Raw genomic sequence first — 18,834 nt, 5'->3', positions numbered from 1 at the left:
ACCTGCAATGTTTGATTTGTAGTCCAAATAAAGTATTTTAACTAGTGAATAAATCATAAATTACATGATCAACATAGTCGAAACTCACATAATTTTGATGAATGTGCTCCAGGGCATGAGGGCAAAGTGGACCAGAAAATAACTTTACTCTCCCCATAACCTTCCATTCATTTTTTTTCCGATCGGAGAAGAGATGCAACATTTTTTTGGGCTTCTATTCTGAAATTTTGGAGCTTGAATTCATCAGCCGGTCTCATTTCATCATGGGTGTTTTAGTTATGACATCACATCATTTAATATGGCGCACCTGCGACTGGTGACTGAGGTGACCCAGATGCAGAAGCACAGACGAAGAAAAGGGTAAATCCAGAACATAGCATGACATAAATAAAAACCAACAAAGACCAAAATCCAAAACGCAGTCGATCCAACAGAATCTATATGAAGAAAGTCTGGAACACAAGCACGGGGCGAGGCACATTTTGAGATGGAACTCTCACCGACAAAACAAAATAAAAACCAAAAAAAAAACTTGCATTTGAGAGCTAAAAGAGGTGATAATGTCAGTAGCAATTCAAGGCCAGTTCAACAATAGGTCACAGTGCAAACGGGAAGCCCTCATTAAAATATTGATAATGTATTTCTTGATTTCCGTAGTTTAAGATCATAGCAGGTTAACAATGAGGCTAACTTGGTTGACATGCGCAGCAGTTGGCAGGACTTGTCTCACACTCAACATGCTGTAAGAAATGACTGACCTTGTAGAAAACAGCAGTTAAATTTTTTGGTTGCGCCTGAAAGAGTTCTCTGAAACATTTCGATAACTTCAACTCTTGCATCAGCCTCTGTGGATCACACCAAGGGTGATGAAGTTTTTGACGTCTCTCTTTGTAATGCTGTTAAGTTTAATCCGAATGTGCCATTTGGAAAATCGGGATGCTAGATGAGTCTTTTTTTTAAATCAGCCTCCCTGAGCTGGCGGGTTCATTTCGTCCCAGAGTAACATGGCTGTGTGATGCAACAAGCGGACCGCTCCAATTTGTCCAGAAAAGTAAAAGCAATTACAGTGGTCTATTTTACTTGTGTTTTCTTGTGTGATTTGAAGTGTGTGTCATTACATCATTGTCCCAGAGCGAACTGCTAATGCTCATAAAATCTGATGTATTGTCACTTGGATGATAAATAACATTGGCCAGTTTAGTCTCCACTGAAGCCAGAAGAAAATTGAGTTATGAATCGATGTTTTGATGTTTGCTATTAGCTTGATTTTTAATCTACGCCTCATCCCAAGTGAGGCATTTGTGTATCCTCAAGTCACTTCAGACCTACTGCAAAGTGAAGCAAAGCTAGTGAACATTTGATGAAATTGTCAAGAAGGAGATTTGGGGACAGAAGTCGGATTTAAAAGGCCAAACTCTAAATTTATTTAGCTTCGCTTGGTGGGTTTCCTATTAAACAGTTTAGGGCCAGTTCTATAATTCATTCATCGTCCACAGTGACACAATTGATGGTGTTTGGATGCCATTTGTACATGTTGGCTTCATTTTTGGGCTTTGCATTTCCCTTTTTGGAGAAGATTGACATGAAATTTTCATGGCTGTGTTGACAGACTGCCATGGACCAGCTGCACATGCACTTCACCCAGGCCATCCACAACACTGTCTTCCAAGTAGTTCTGGGATATGTGGAACTCTGCGCTGGCAATGCCGACACCAAATTTCAGAAAATGCAATACAGGGACCTTTGCACGGTAAGATTTGTCATTTCATTTTTTCAAATGTTTTGGGTTTACTTAAGGATTGGTTTCACCAGTGATCATCTGCAGGGGTTAATACCTCTTTATAAATCAATATCAGAATAGAAATAGAAATGTTTTTTTATGTCAGGCCTATTATTATTATTATTATTGGCAAGGTACTACAATGACACACATTAAATGTGAGGGGGTGCATCATCCTTGGCACATTCAAAGACTTAAGAGATTCTGAAGCAGCAGAACCTCGTGCTTGAATTGAATTGAATTTCAATACCATCACTGTCATGTCATTTATTTGTTTGATTGAAAAACAATTACATTAATAATTTAATACATGGAACATGAAATGAGGTGCCCATCTGGACCTAGAATGGGTTCCCTCCTTGTTTTGCAATATTGCTGGAGCGACAACAGTAGTGTCTGACGAAAAAAAAATAGATATAGTGGATAGCACCACTAAACTAGACAGGCTGGTGATTTGTGCCTTTTATCAGTGCAGGAATGTAAAGTACCACAGAAAAGTGAAGGGAAGTAATGGTGCACATCTTCTTTATATTCCAGGGTAATCAGCCTCACTCTCTAAGTCTGAGTTAGAGCCTGGAAAAACTGATGATCATTTTCACCTCTCCTGCTATCATTTTGAAATTGATTATAAGGGAGCAGGGTTGAGAGGTATTTAGAAGTTGGAGCTCCTACTCAGAGGGAAATTTTCAAGGTTATCTTGTGAAGAAAATAAAAGGATAAACTTCGGTCATTCTCCTCTGAGATTTGATCTGCAATGCATTTTACATGCTAAAAATAGAAGTCTCCTGATGTGGACTTACACCCGCTTGTCTCTGGGCATGAACACCCACCACTCATGCCTTTAATAATGTGTGCAGTGTCATTTTTATGATGTATGTTAGCAGTACCACCCACAAAAACAAATGCATGACTTTGTCTATGAAGCTGATGTATATATTTGGACTGAATTATATGGGGATGTAAATCAACTGTTGAGAATCTTGTTCTCGACCCATACACATCACATAGACCCAGTTGTTTACCTGAACTTATCATTCTGAAAAATTCATGAATGTTTCCACCCACACAGTCTTCAGTAGTGTGTGCATTTTAACCCTTCTGCCTTGGCTACAAGTAACATTCTTGTCCACCCACACATTAAGCATTGTTTTTGAAGTGCAAAAATAGTCATAATCAGCGTCTATGTATCTGTTCAAGGTCAAGTTACCATAGTGAACCAAGGTAATCGTAAAATTGGCATAAATCTAAGAAATTACGAGCGTACTTCATATTTGGGGGGATTTGTGTTGAAGAACTAGGTGACATTCCGGGCTCACTGGAGAGCATTCGAATCTGCCTTTTAGTCATGCATCTTTAAATTCCACAGCAAGAAAAAAAATCTGGCAAAGGTCAGTTCTGATTGTGAAAGGGTCCTATTAATTTTGCATCAACATCTCATTGAAATTGGCGACACTGACTTTTTTCTAGTACCCCCGACTATAACTATTTGATCCCGGTTTAATTCCAGCCAGCAACTTCTATCTCCCCGTTTTGTTCTTTAATGGTGTTAGTCGGCAAATTATCCTGCCTTGGTTTCTGTTTAAAATGGCTTCATTTTCTTTTGAAAAATTACATTAAAAAAGTCATCACCCCCATTTTTGCATCTTCATTGAACATTAAGCAAGTTTATGTCTCTATGTAATTACAAAGACATATTTCCAATTTTAATATCTAATGCACCATCAGTTGCTAGTTTTTTTTCGGTCTGTGTTGCATATTAATACTATGTGGGGTATTTTATCCTTCATTAAAATCTTTTGCATACGGTGAATGATTATGTCCTCCACTTTTTAATTTCTGCTCTGTGCATATATACATTAAACTATTTTGTCTTACACGACCTCAAGGAACAGGTAAAATACTAGTCACCTGGATGTAACTCCAGTTCTATGAGCACATGCAAAGCCCTATAACTGATTTCACTGTTGGTTTATAAACCATCCTTGATTTGATTTATGAATAGCATTGCAAATCCGATTGGTGAAATGCTGGGATGACACGCCAGCACCCACATTCTTACCCCAATGGTAGACAAACAAGCTTCTGGTCTTCCAACAATTGGTGATACGGTGTTCCTGCACTGTATGCCACCACCTGGCATATCCTCATGAAGCAGCGGATGGAGGTTGGAAAGAAGGATTGGGACACAACCTGACCGATTCCTCCCCACTACCAAAAGAACAACAGGTGGAGTCAACGGAAAAGGCATTTCGCTTTGGTTACAAACCTAGAGGAAAGTCCATTAGAGGGCGGAGCATGTACAAAATAGAAGTCCTAAGTATTAGGACAAACTTTTTTCCCGTTTCACTGTATATCCTTTGTAAAATTGCTGTTTAGAAACTGTTACATATTATTGAATGTAAACCTGAGATCCATTGAATGGATCAAGGTTTAAAATGGTATCAACAGCAGACTAATGGACCGATAGCCAAGTTACATGGAACAATAGCAGGATGTATACTTGAAGCATTGATTGAGCATACATACATGCATGCTTGTACTGTATGCATGTTTATTTTTTGAGAGATGAAAATGGAAGCAACATCATCTTCTGTTCTCCAAAATGTCCAAACACTCATTATAGTTTCCTGATGGCCTTGTAAAAAAGCGCACACACACACACACACACACACACACACACACACACACACACACACACACACACACACACACACACACACACAGACGTAAGCTGTAGTTGTGTGGGCAAAGCTGAGGTTGCTTTTTCTCATTATACCAGCTAAAGATCTAAACCCACACACATCTTACCCCCACATTGTTCCCTGCACCCCAGTTGCTTGGCAACATGCTGCTCTGGTACACTTGACAGAGGAAGAGCATGGAGTGTATAATATTGAAATCTGTTCTTTCGACTTCACATTTGTTGGCTTACCTGTCACATGTGAGCGTGAAATAGATTTACTGTTTTTTTTTTGGACAAATCCCAGTTTGGTTTATGATCAAAAACACAGGGGAAAAAACAGAGCTGGATACCGTCTTGCAACAGGTTTTAGCACTATGAATCACTGATACCACACACTTGCAATCCATTACGGTTTTTCCTCTAAACAAAACTAGATCCAGTGCACATTACCCCAAAATATATCTTTATATTTTGTTCTCCTGGTATTAAATCCAAATCCAAATCTGGATTGATTTTTTTCCCTTAACATTCACAAAAAAATCATGAAAAAAATCACAACATATTATTTATTATATATGCTGTATATGACTATTACTGTTTACTGACCAGCCATTGTTGACCAATTTAACTTCATTTAAGTGTGTTTTTATTAGCAAAGCACGTCACCAAGATCTTAATTCAAATGAGTGTTAGAGCAATTGCCACTTGCATAAGATGAAAGAGTTAATACTGGCACGCCCATGTTGGACACCATAGCTGGAGGCTACAATGAAGATGAATTAATTAGATTAGATGTAAGGGACACATGTGGAGCTCTTAGTCTCTGCTGAATTATATAATTTTGTTTAAAGTAGTCCACATTGTATAATAGTTGTAATTTATCCCTCTGAGAGAGATATGTTCACAATAAAAGCTGTGCTGTATGTTGTATCTCGATAAGAGCCTCAGTAACCTTGTTGTCATCACATTCCTGCTTGTGTGTGTCTGTGTGTGCGCAGCACATCACTCTGGACAGCTACATTCCCTGCCTGACTGATCTGTGTAAGGCTTTGTGGGAGGTCATGCTGAGCTATCACTGCACCATGCAGTGGCACGAGGAGCACGACAAGCAGGAAACCACGCCCACTTCAGGTAAAGTTAAACCAGAGTGCACATCATAAAGTTAAAAAACACTGAAGCAGCCGGACACTTTCAATCTACACTCGATCGTACGCTCACATTTCAAAGTGATTTTTGTAATGGACAACTCAAGGGTTTTGCATTTGTTTCTTATGGTGCTAGTTTCCAACTGTGCGTCTTCTTTTATATTTTCACATATTATGCACCTAAATAGGCAGTTTTTAACTTATATTGAAAATCTGTTCCATTGTTTACTGAAAGGGGATGATCACATTGTGCATTACTATCAAGTTTAGGGTGTAGATTTTTACTTCGGACTAAACGATCTGAACTCGCTCAGTTGTTATGTCTAACCTGCAAACACATGCTACTTTCTTCAGCCTGTGTGATTGTTGTCTATAACCTAACCCTAACATCTCTATATTTTATGCAAATATTGTGAATATTGCTACTTTTTCAAGTTCCGATGTATGTTAGTGTATTTCATTTATTCGCCTGTTTCATTGCAACCTGCATTTTCCTGCATAGCTTATTCTGCTTCCAAGTGAGGTACAAAAAATCCCTCCACCAGTCCTTATTTTGGTCTCTATGCCACAACCACCTTCACATTTCATCTGAGAGAAATGGTGGTGAAAGTCTGGAACTGTAGATGAGCACCTTGCTTCAATGCTCAGGGATACCAACCACCCATCAGGAGGCGCTTCAGACCTTAATCTCTGTTGCCTCCTCCAGAAAACACGAGCCAAAAACACTGAAGCCTTTTATCATGCCGTTTCTGACTGGTGTACATCAGTTCTGGGTTTTTGAAGCCTTTTAATCAGCCATTTGCCTCCCACAAAAAGTTAGTCAAACCTGCAAACCCTCTCCATTAAAGCAATGAAAAGTAGTGGCTGGTTCTGTTAAGAACAGTATTGAATCAATGCTTGTTCATGTTAAAACTGAATTTGCACTCATGCTAGACCTTGGGATTTGACTTGGTCTGAAGACTTCTATGATGTGTGGTTCACCTCTGCTTTTTCTCTGGGTGTCCCCTGTCTACCTCCACACTGGTCCTATTCGCTGTTACCAAGCATTAAGATGGATTATTTTCTGCTGCTGTTCTGTACTCCATCCATCACACAACTTAACCATGTCCTACACACTGAGCGAATGTACATTGGTTAAGTCAGCTCTCTTCATTAGATACAGGGAAAGGACAAACGCCTCGTTCCCTGTCGCAAGTCTCATCGATCTTCTTGCTATTTGATTGGCTGTCACCTCTGTGCTCTCGTGTGAAGCTGTTTCTGACCCTCGCATCAAATCTGTTTTGACCTTTCAACTTCTCAATGTGTGTGAGGGTCAACCTCATGGAGATGTAGTGCACAGGCATTTGAAACGGCAGTGACCTCTGTCTCGCACTAAGAGGTCACTGTTGAACTCCTGTGAAGGTTGGACAAGGTAAAGATTACTTTCGTCCACATGCAATTTCCTGTATTGAGTTGATATATTTTGTCCAACACATGGGTAATTAATCTTGTCGCATGATGAAAGTAAAGGTTATCTGAGTAATGAAGAGAGGCCAGGGTCAACCTTAACCTGGCAGAAGGAATTTGCTGTGGTAGCACGTGCTCTGACAGGTTTCAATGACAGTACATTCTGTCAGACACATTTGTGGAAGTGTGCATGAGCTCATGTTGGTGTCTGCGCTCCCATGATAAAGAAAACCCAGCACATTCGACTAATTATCTCCGTCTCCAGGGATCGGTAACACATTTAGAGCTGGAGCAACATTTCTACAATATTCATGGAGTCAGTCGTGTTTGTGAAAACCTGATTAAAAGTCATGCAGTTGTTGTGGAATGACTCATCGCCGAAAACAGTGGGCATCTTTCACTCCTGCCGATGCTTGCCCTGCAACAGTCCCACTAAAGGTCATATACAACTTGCCACCCACAGGCAGGAAAACTTGAGGGTGTCCTTATAATTGACCTTAAGATTTTTATTTTTGGGCACACTGTCTCCTAATAGTGTACCCCACTGAGTAAACCAACTTTCCCCCCTTTTTGCTTTTCTTAAGGTCACTGAGAACCTTATTTTTTGATGTCTAAGAGGACATGGAATTTATAAAAAACAAAAATTTGAAACACATTATTAAGTGGGATATTAAAAGTAGGATATCATGGATGTGATGCAACTACTAGATGAAACATAATTCCAAATGATAATTCTCAATTTTACATGCTAGATCCAAAGATGAATACCTGATTAAATCTGTCAGTGGCAAGAGATTAGATGTTCTGATCTTCCATCTGAATCAGTAGTTCTTTATTTTGACATGCCACAATTGCAACACTTTATATCAGGGTTATATCAGGGTTCCTTTTTGATTATTGTATTATCTTTTTTGCTGTTTACATTTCGCTGCGCCAACTCGAATGTAACTGCTATAATATACAGTACAGGCCAAAACTTTGGACACGCCTTCTGATTCAGGGTTGTTTTTTTTTAATACTTTCTGCACTGTAGATACAGACTATGTAGTCATTTCAACATTGTCATCCAAATGGTTTAACTCCTACAATTGAAGCTCTCATGGCATAGAAGGTGACAACTAGACCAATGCAAGAACGACAAATCAGTAGAATATATACAGTTAATTTGATGTTCTTGCCTTGACACAGCTGAAATGGCACTGTAAAAAACAGCAATTGACTAAGTTTAAGTTTCCCATTTGAATGACAGCATGTCAGGTACCAATCAAAACACAAGTGAGTTGCAAAAAGTAGTACACGTCGCCAGAGAGTTTGGGATAGTTCCTTACCACACTGTAAAAGCTTGCTTCGCCCTGAAAACTACTTGATGCACTTATGACTTCATGACTTAATGAAAAAAGTCCGAGAAAAGACAACAGTTTTGTTGATCAATGATCAGACGAACTAGAACAGCATGCCAGTATTTTTGTTGAATCAGTGACAAGCAGTTTAGTTTCTAGGTGCTCAGCCCTCGGTTCTTCTTCCATGCCCCCATTCTCGAATTTGAATTAATAAAGTTTAGATCCAAGTGTTATTGTTTCCTACAAAGTCATTTTTTGGAAGCATCTAGGGGTGGCATCAGTTTTTTCCTCATTTTCTTAACATTTTTTTTATTCATAATGAGTTGTCAAAGTTAACTGGCAGCTGTCTTCTTCTGCTTCTTCTCACCTTTTTGTCAACTAAATGAAAATAGTGGGTGGTGGATAAAAATGAGCATCATGCAGCCCTCATGGCCCACAGGTGTCTGATTTATTTATTTATTCATTTATGTTTAGGATGTGCCCCAAAGTTAAGAATCACTGCTCTAATTGCATCCAATGTGTCTTTTCGGAACTTGCACCGGCGTTTTGAAAAGTTTTTGTGGCTTGACACAGTGGAGAAGTCTTTGTCAGCATCCTGACAGCTCAGAGGACACACTCCTAATTTAACTGTCATTGGTTGTCCATCTGAGCCACAGGAGCTTGACGGACCCTGTGTCCTACACTTTTGTCTGATGCTAAGACTGTTGTAAAAAATGCTTAATGATCAACCCTCAAACTCCTTCAGAAATTGTACATGACTCTGTGCATCATCCTCATCAGTTGCTTGTCTTTGCAGAGATCTCACTTAAGGATCTAAGACTCGTAGAATTAATAGTGATAGTGTCTTTGTTACGTGCTTACTAACAGTAATAATAAGAAACTATAAACATTTTGAGACTGAAGTTCTTTGACATTGGAGAAGTGTTTAAATATGCAAGAGTGGTTTGCTGATTTTTAAAAAATAATATAAAATTCATTTGAAATCTTTTACTTGTACCATCAAGTGTGTTATTTTTCTTTGTACTGCGTTTGATTAAATGTCTAGATGATCCAGCCGCAGCAGAGAGAGACAAGTCAGTGGTGGACCGCAGTTACGTGAAGAAGAAGCTGGAGCACGGATTGACAAGAATTTGGCAGGTCGGATACTATTGTAGACTGCAGAACAATGTACGATTGAAGTACTATTATAAACTATAGGATAATGAATGTCACATTTGTGAGCTCACGCTGTTGCGGACGTGCACTGTCTCTGTGTACAATCGATTGTTTATGCTGTACATTTAAAGAAACTCAGTACGTAGTTTCTACAGCTCAGGTATATGTTGTACAAGTCTATAATCATGTACTGTATAAACACTTTTTTGAGGTGTGCCTCAAGTTTGGATCCCAATGATTTCAATCTGGTATCAAGAAAATTCATGTTTACTTTTTCCTTATATTAGTTATGCAAATCATATGATTTTGGTTTGGTATTGTTTCAAACTCTTCAACAATATGGCTTCTCTTTGCTCTTGCCAGGACGTCCAGTTAAAAGTGAAGGCCTACATCCTGGGCACAGATATGTCCAACTTCAAATATGATGATTTTATTGTGGTGTTGGACGTTATCAGCAGGTGATGGCTTTTGGTTGTATCTCTCCTTGTTGTGTTTCAGTCGTATGTTTGTTTAATGGTGAAATCTTAACTTGCATATATCCATTTTCCATTCAACACACAAGTACGTTCACTTCATTGTCAGTTTGTTTCGGAGATGTTTAATGCATGAATGACATTAATTCCGCTGTCCAGGCTGTAGTCATTTCCTAAGTCTCAATAATACCATATGAAAAAGTAATATTTTTCTAGAATCGGGTGAGCCTCAAGTAAATACCTGCATTTGTTTCTTTTTTTAATTAAACATAGGATTGTAAAATGAAACTGTATGTTAGTCGTAGCAATTCTATTTGTTTGTTTCCTTCCCGATTGTGAGTAAACATTTTAAGATTTTAAAGTGTTTCATGAATGGTTGTTGTGTCCTCATTCGCTCATTATCTATTCTAGGTTGATGCAGGTGGGTGAGGAGTTCTGCAACAGCAGGTCAGAGGTCCTGCAGGAGTCCATCAAACGCCAGAGCGTCAACTACTTCAAAAATTATCACAGGTAGGAATCTGTGAAATTATCACAGTTCAAGAGCTAAATACCAGACATGCCAGCCTGGTGTTTTGCCTGTTTGTGATGTCACAGTTTAGTTTTATTTTATAAATGCGGTACACTTTTTTTTTTTTTTCTTTTTTAACCTTCTGTGGTTGACAACAGAAAGCGTGGCCACTGACAGATAAAGAGCATGGGATGTGACATCAAGGGTCTCAGTCCTCGCATTAAAGCTTTATTGAATGGCTTCAGACAAGATAAGATTTCTCATCTATGTGGATGAAAGCATAGAGCGAATCAATCTTTCCATTCAGTGACAAGTGAATGTCAGTCAAGATTGTTTCTTTATGTCAACCGCCCTGCACATGGTTAAGGATCACAGCATCACCTCTGTGAGTGAACTCTGGTCCCATCATGACACTATTATCAGTGAACACTTGCTGAGAGGATCTTGATTACATGTTGATAATGGCATGAATATGTATACTTTGACGCAAAGTTCTATCATCAACGGTAATTTGCCAAGTCATTGATTTACATGAATGAATATGATAATGACAATTACCTTCCTGCTGTACCTGGGGTCGCTTGTCAGTCAGGATTTTAAAGAGTGTGAAAGGTGACCTGACCACAGAGAGAGAGGAGGAGATTGGGCTGCGCACCAAGGGTCACCGAGCTATGATTTGATCAGCACCCATCTCCACCCCCATGAACATAGCCAACAGCAATGTGAAGGGCATCTTCTATGTCCATGCAAGCTCGCAGCAAACACAACGCTTTTTCTCCTAACTAACCCAACCTACGTAGAGCTCTGCCACAAAGACTATTGTATGATTTGAAACATTTAAATATGCTGTTTGTGTGAAGAAATATACAATGTATCAATCTTTTGTTAACTGCCTCCTGATAGACCTTTGAAATTATCTTTTGTCTCCTGCGGCTCCAGGGCACGACTGGAAGAACTGAGAATGTTTCTGGAAAACGAGACATGGGAACTCTGCCCTGTCAAGTCTAACTTCAACATCTCTCAACTCCATGTGAGTGTGACTGCCATTACTGTAGCAAGAATCATGTTTGTCACTTCAATTCACATTTATCTGACTCATCTAAATAACAATGGGGGTGGTACACAATTTCATTTAAAATTTAGTTTCATTTAATTTGGGTTTTTATGAATCAATATAAATATCACATTGTTGGCTGGTGAACAAAAACAAATTATCCTGAGATTTTTTTGTGACATGTTACACTCATGCATGTGTTGATTTATATGACTGAAAAATATTTTATGATGATCAGAGTCATTATGTACAGTTCAGTCTAGGTTTAAAGTCAGCAAGGTCTTGTCAGAAGGTGATGTATAAATAACAAGCTCCGTCGCTTTCTCTCTGCTTAGCGTCTAAAACAATATGACGATGAATGATTGCATGGAGTTCAGACACGGAGAGGCGCATCTTCAGCTGATGTGGAACACTCATTACCACCGACAGTACATCTCTTTTTATAGGTTCTAGTGTCATCAATTATGAGTCACAAAAGGCATTCTCACTTCACACCACATTATGTCATGCATTTGCGTATTTCTTCCCAAGATGTGTAATGATGGACCATGATGGACTGCGTTGATTTCAAAAATTACTTTTTCGGCTGTTGGTGATATAACACACTTTTATGACGGATTTTTTGCATAATGTAGGAAGATGGATGGACAGGTTGATGCAAAGTGGGAGGATGGATGGATGTATTTGAAAATTGGAAAATGATTGTATTAAAAATGCAAGAATGAATCTAACGCTGAACCGATGCTTAGATACATTGGAAGGATGACAGACAGGCACAAAAAGATTCTCTGAGGGATGGATTGGTGAAAGCATGGGATGAAGCAAGGATGGATGCCAAGAAAGATTAATGATGAATGCATATATGAATGATAAATGAATTTGAAAAGGTACTGATGGGGAAAAAAAAGGGTGGCTTGTGCAAAAATGGATACATTTAGTTTCATTCTTTGTGAAGGGACACACACAGCATTCCTAAAAACAATGAAAGTAAAAATTTAATTTCAGCTGCAATACAAAACCAGTCCTTTTTAAGTTTTTTATTTTAAATCTTCTTGTCATCTCTCTGACTCCAGGAGTTTAATTTCATGGCCCAGTGTCGCTCCCCATCCATCTCGCCGAGTAGGCAGGCCTCATCGTCGAGCAGCCAGACACAGGAGAACCCGTCCCTGTTCCAACAGTTCCTCCAAGATGGAAACCCCTTTGAGATGCACATCGAGCAGAATGAGGAGGAGACGGAGGATGTTTTGGCCTCGAATGGGGTAAGAAATTGTCTTATTCTTATTGTCGTGGATTATATAATAATCTTGCCATTGTGTTTTTGAATTGTTTTTCTTAATATTCATGCACTGAGTTTAACCCCTTGGTCAGTGTTGGCAAACAATGCCAGTCAAATATTTTGGTTGCCATGTACACCTGGTATACACGTCAAATACTGCATTATATGTTCTTTGGAGGACTTTTTTGGTGGAACAAACTTCCACAGCGACTAAAAACCACATACTTTTCTTGGTCATTTCCAATGCAGAATGTCCTGCTGTATGCCTCTTACGCCACTTAAACCACTGCCAAAACAACAAGATAATAACTGTTATTCACTTCGCCAGCCATAGGCTTTATTATGAAGATTATTTGAAAATCACATCTCCTTTTTAAAGTGGCAAACGTGTGCTCAGAACGAATGAAAAGTAAGGGAGGGAGAGTTAAGGCAAACTTGTTATCAACAGTGTTGATGAAGCAGCGTATAAATCTCTGGAAAGTGAAAGTTTACCAGTCTTTGACTATAATCTTATTTCAGCACTAGCAGTTATGTGGTTGCCCTTTTTTCTACAACACAAATCTTTCAAATAACATCCTTATGCATGTAGTTAGTCTGCTATTTTTATGATGCTGAGTAACTCCCACTTATTAGTGTCTGTTCCATTGTTAAACTTTAGCAGGACAGATCCCTAGATCCCTATGTGTGTGCTTTTTGCTCTCTTGTTAAAAGTGGCAGTGCTTCACCATATAGGAACTCATCCAGGTAGGTGCTGAAGGGGTTTGTGGTGAAGTAAAACTACTGGATGCGCCACTTTGGCTTCATATATAATTGAAATGGAGAAGCGTTGTTCTCCTCTTCTAACAGCTTATTCCACTCCACATCGGATGCTGACAGATGATGAGGTGCTTTTTAAACCACCAGCTGAGCGTGATCAGGCTCTTAAGTTCTGAAATCATATTTGCCATAAGTCCATGTACTATGAGTGTGTACCATAGGAGCATGTTACTTATCAAAGGGCATCTTGCATATTGTTGTGGAAGGTCAATAGTGTGTGCCTGAACTGGTCGAGTATCTGGAATGAAGAGCAAAATATCAAAGAATGCCCATCTTCCTCCCTGCTGGTCAAACTGTCAGGACTTCTAGCTTGCTGTGAAGCCATATGTGTAAGGAAACCACATGAGAAATTCATCACTGCGCAAGGCTCTCTTGGGTGGAAGTAGGGTCACTGATGCAGTGATTTGCCTCATGTTCAGGAATGAAGTGTACATACTGTATGTTGTACAGAATTCACATTCAGATGGAAGGAAATAAGAGACTAACTCATGAACTTTGACCTTTTTTCTTTCTTATTTTTTATGAATTGACAGTGAATCTCACAGAGGTCAAATAACATGTGGTACATTCAGTGTGTATTTTGCTGGCTGGATCTGCTTTGGACTCTGCCCCATGGGGGAACCTCATACTGGTGCAAAATTCTTTTAGAAATGGAAAGTTAGTTTAGCTTGTTGAAACCATGACAGAATACATGTATGGAAATGAGAGAGAGGATGGAGAACTTGTGAAATGAGTAGAGGAAGTGAAAACACATGAGTTCAAGTGTTGAGCATCAATTATACACAACAATGGACAGCGAGTAAAAGAGATGAAGAGGAGACTGTAGACTGGGTAGAACGGATAGAGACGACTGTCAGGGTTGATCTATGACAGAAGAGTGGCAGCATAGGAGCAGAAGGTGATCCGGTTTTCTTTGGGAGTGACTAGGAAGGATAAGATTAGAAATGAGTAGATCAGAGGGACGTGCAGAGGAGTTTGGAGGAGAAGTTTGGGAAGTGAGATTCAGGTGGTTCAGACGTAGAGTGGAGAGACAAGGAACGTGTTGGAGGAATGTTAGTGATAGAATTGCTGAGCTTGAGGAATAAGCTAACTACTGAGGTTGAAAAGCCGTTCAGCAAGTCAATTCTGCTTTACAGTCATAAGTGGCCCGAGGGTTGTTATAAGGACAAAAAAAAACTCAATGAAATCTTTTTTTATTACTCGAGGTGTTTTTCAGTTCAATACAAAGTTAATTTGATCTTTTATATTATAACATTTTCTTTTTTTCATTTGACTTTTTTTATTGCTCTCTGTGGATTATCAGTTGTGCCAAAACTGAATAAGGAAAATTAAACTGAAATAAATACTGATACGTGAACGGAGATGCATTCACATGTATTCAAATCCATTTCATTTTCTCAGAAACTACCCAGTATACATTTACTTACATCTGATAGTTGCAGTTTTTTTTCATGCTCTTGATTTTTCATTGGCTTTGTATTTTTCTTGATTGTTTTCCCCTGATTCTGTGTGCCAGTATGAGTCAGATGAGCTGGAGAAGAATGTGTATCAAGATTATGACAGTGACAGCGACGTCCCGGAGGAGCTGAAGCAGGACTACATTGACGAACAGACGGGCGACGCCCCCTTGAAAAGGTCAGTCATATTGCTTCCTGTGACACACAACTCTGGGGACTACAGGGGACTCGCACAACATACCATGTGGAAATCATTCCCCCCTGCAGCTATTAAAAAAGAGAGAGAAGAAAGGACAGACAATGAATTTAATTAACTAGGAATGCTCTTTTATGTGTCTTTTTCTGTATGCACCGCCCGTGCCTTTTCACCCTCATGTGCAGGCAATATGCTCGAATACAGCTTTTTGCTGTGAATTTAAAATACAGATGATGCTGACTAGAGGATTCGGAAAGAGGCATTTTTGCTCTGGAGGAAGATTCTCATGAGTTTGTGTTGAAATGTCAAACGTAAGCAAGATATTCGTAAATATGCATAAAGTTTGCTGCATTTTCCAACGTAAAAAACGCACATCTGGTTCTGTTCTGTTCACCACCTTGCAGCATTACAGATTAGATTCAATGGTTCCATGGAGAAAATGGCAAACCTTGCAACATGTACTGCTATTCTGGGAGTGGATTGATTTCTCCTTTCAGGCGAACGTACCGTCGAGATGATGACTTATCTTACACATATCACTTTCAGTTTGACTAATCTTCTGTAGCGACGCGTTAGCAATTATGCCATTTGTTCCTCATAATCGTGTACCGTGGAACAGACTAAAAACATCAGCATTACTTTTTCAGAGGCTGCCAGAAAGAAACACGGTCTGCCTTGTAATAAACTGTGGCTTGCGCATGCTGTTTGTAGCCAGAGTTCATTTATTCATGGCTCTGACACGGCTGGTATTTTTGCCCGTTCTGAGTCGTTTCCCCTGCGCTCATTAACCTCTTGTAAGCTGGTGCCACTAACAGTTAATAATGAAACGGGTCGCATAAGCACATCCTGGCATTAGGCCGTCCATGTAATGATTAGAGGCTAATAAATCTCATAATGAATGTCAGGGGTCCGGATCTCCAGATCCAGACACTTGGCCACGAGGTCCTTCTATGTCACACACTCTGTCTAATGGCTTCTGATTGAGCAATTATAAGACATGAACCCACACATGATCGACTCATTCTTTTAGTGCATGAATCACAGAATCATAATGTCTTTTGGAACTTACACGGTGAACCGTCTTTTGCGCTTCTCATCAGTGTTTCCCGAGAGACGATAAGAAGCAAGAAAAGGTCTGATTATAACCTGAATAAGTCGAACGCACCAATACTGACCAACACAACCCTCAACGTCATCCGGCTGGTCGGTGAGTGCTCCATGCGCACGCATACTCTTATCGATATAGCACGTCATTTGGTTCGTCATCCAGTTCCTGTTGTGATGTGACTTGGCTGCTGTTAAGAGGGTTAGCCTTCGCCCTCTGCTCTGACCTTCAATACTAAAGCACTTATCATGTGGCTTGCAGACATTCCGACTCTTGCTTCACCAAGTTTAACATCCTGCTAAATTACCTTATATAGAATGGACTTCAGTTCAGTTGTAACAGAGTGATCCAATATCAGTAGTGCTCGGAGAAATGTTTAGTATCTACTGATGCGACTATAATTCAAATCACTGGTCTATGACAAGAGTTTTTGTCATTTTGACAGTAGGTTGAATGTCCATTTAATTTCTGCATATAGATTGTACATTTTCTTATCATTTATTTTAATGACTGAATAGCTTTTTGTTTTGAATTCAATGAATCGTCCACGTAAACATTTTCTTTTGGAAGAGAAAATACATAAAGCCAGATTTGGCTCCTCTTGAGACACGAGTTGCAGATCACCAATATCACAGTTTTGAAGTGAGATTAAAGTTTGCAAACTGTGATTGTAATTCATTTCTGCTTTTCAATAGATAAGGTCGATAAAAGTAGCATCAACATAGATGAGGAAGGAAATATTGCCTGTTTTTTTATTTCTCTGAGCAGCAGAAATAACTACAGAGGAGCATCGCAGCTGAAGAAAATACTTTATTTTTCCTCCGCAATATATCAGGAAAACTATTAGTATTATTATTTGTAGGAGTAGTAGTAATAGCATTAGTAGTAGTAGTAGCAGCAGCAGCAGTATCATCATCAAAAATGAAAACAAAATGAAACTGTTTCATTTTTTGTTTTGATGTCATCCTGTCATGTGACTCTTCTGTGTCATCATACATGAGGATATCTCACTCATGACCTGTAATGGCTACTGTGTCTCTTCAGGCAAGTACATGCAGATGATGAACATCCTGAAGCCGATTGCTTTCGATGTAATCCACTGTGTGTCCCAGCTTTTTGACTACTACCTTTATGCTGTCTACACCTTCTTTGGACGCAACGATATGGTAATACATTTTCATTGGTATATTTCTCTTAGTAGGTATTATTTCTATTTAGGAGTGCTCCATTCTCCATCCCTGCTCCCTCAGAGCTAAAATGTCTCCAGTTCAAATCCACCTTCAGGCTGCTTAAACACAACCCTCGTGGTTATTTCTCTGTGGCATTTGTATGTGCATACATGGGTTTTGTCCAGCCACTCTTGTTTCCTCTGACAGCGCAAAAACCATCAAATCATGAGTCATAAATACCAAAGTTACTTGGTAAAGGTAGACAATCTACAGTCTCTGGTAAAAGGAAGAGATAAAAGACAGTCTTGCCCTCTAGTCAGTGGCGGACTATGGTGACTAAATTTGACCTCATGCTCAAGTCAATACAACTCATCTATTTATTCATTTATCCCCGTTTTGTAATAACAGTCTGAGCAATCACTGCTTGACCTGCTTTCTTTTGTTTTGCTTATATTTGTCTTGTAAATACTTTGAGGCATCTCTTTCTTCCTCTGTATTATTTAATAATCTCAGGTGTATCTACATATGTGACTTGCTGTAAACCTTCCAAGTGAATTGTAGTTACAGTTACATCATTCAATGCCCCCACCTCCCCCCACTCTCCATTGAAACACTGTAATTTCTCACAAAGGAGGACCGCAAAACAAAACAAAACAAAAAAAAAGCACATTTGCGTAAGTGCTAGCCTGAGGGAAGTGGTAATGATCACCACCAAACGCGTTCATATCCCATCAAAGTCGATGAGATTCTCTGTAGGGGTTAGCCCAGCATACATTAGTAATTTGCGTCTTTATGTTTCTCCTGCAATGTCACAAGTTCCAGCTCGCGATGCCTGCATTTTATTACTCACTTTGTCGCTCATCTGCAATTCGCACAATGTTCTTTTCTTCAGGACCTTGTGTTCTAATTAAGTGTCATTTTTCTAAACTCACACATTTTACAGGTCTCTCCCACAGTGAAATACTAATGACTTCATAAATCTTTCAGCGGTTTGGGAAATTGTCATGCACATATGCAGCCATTTTGACCTAGGCACTGCTCTTCATACGCCTGTGGAATAGAAAATTAAATGCTGCATTTTTGAAAATGCAATTAGTTAGATGTATAAATTTCTATTACCTGACAGTGTGACTGTAACTGCATAAACTCAATGCACTTTACCTGCACATTATTTGCCTTTTGGATGCTATTAAAGGATTAAACAGTGTTGATGAAATAGTTGCGGATTACA

General features: G+C 39.2%; 1 protein-coding gene across 2 annotated transcripts in view; it reads left to right on the top strand.

Moving 5' to 3' along the window:
• Nucleotides 1-18,834, top strand: part of vps50 (VPS50 EARP/GARPII complex subunit) — a 73,731-nt gene that overhangs the window by 30,281 nt on the left and 24,616 nt on the right. For both annotated transcript variants that reach the window (XM_053861907.1, XM_053861909.1), the window contains exons 12-21: nt 1,610-1,750; nt 5,462-5,594; nt 9,440-9,531; nt 9,913-10,007; nt 10,434-10,532; nt 11,470-11,560; nt 12,658-12,843; nt 15,193-15,311; nt 16,430-16,536; nt 17,479-17,600. In XM_053861907.1, coding sequence (XP_053717882.1) covers nt 1,610-1,750; nt 5,462-5,594; nt 9,440-9,531; nt 9,913-10,007; nt 10,434-10,532; nt 11,470-11,560; nt 12,658-12,843; nt 15,193-15,311; nt 16,430-16,536; nt 17,479-17,600 — 1,185 coding nt within the window. The remainder of the gene's footprint in view (nt 1-1,609; nt 1,751-5,461; nt 5,595-9,439; nt 9,532-9,912; nt 10,008-10,433; nt 10,533-11,469; nt 11,561-12,657; nt 12,844-15,192; nt 15,312-16,429; nt 16,537-17,478; nt 17,601-18,834) is intronic.

This window comes from Synchiropus splendidus, chromosome 4 (assembly GCF_027744825.2).
Source record: "Synchiropus splendidus isolate RoL2022-P1 chromosome 4, RoL_Sspl_1.0, whole genome shotgun sequence".
NCBI lineage: Eukaryota > Metazoa > Chordata > Actinopteri > Syngnathiformes > Callionymidae > Synchiropus > Synchiropus splendidus.
The sequence above is the reverse complement of the archived record's forward strand: the minus strand, read 5'-3'. Positions and strand labels throughout refer to the sequence as shown.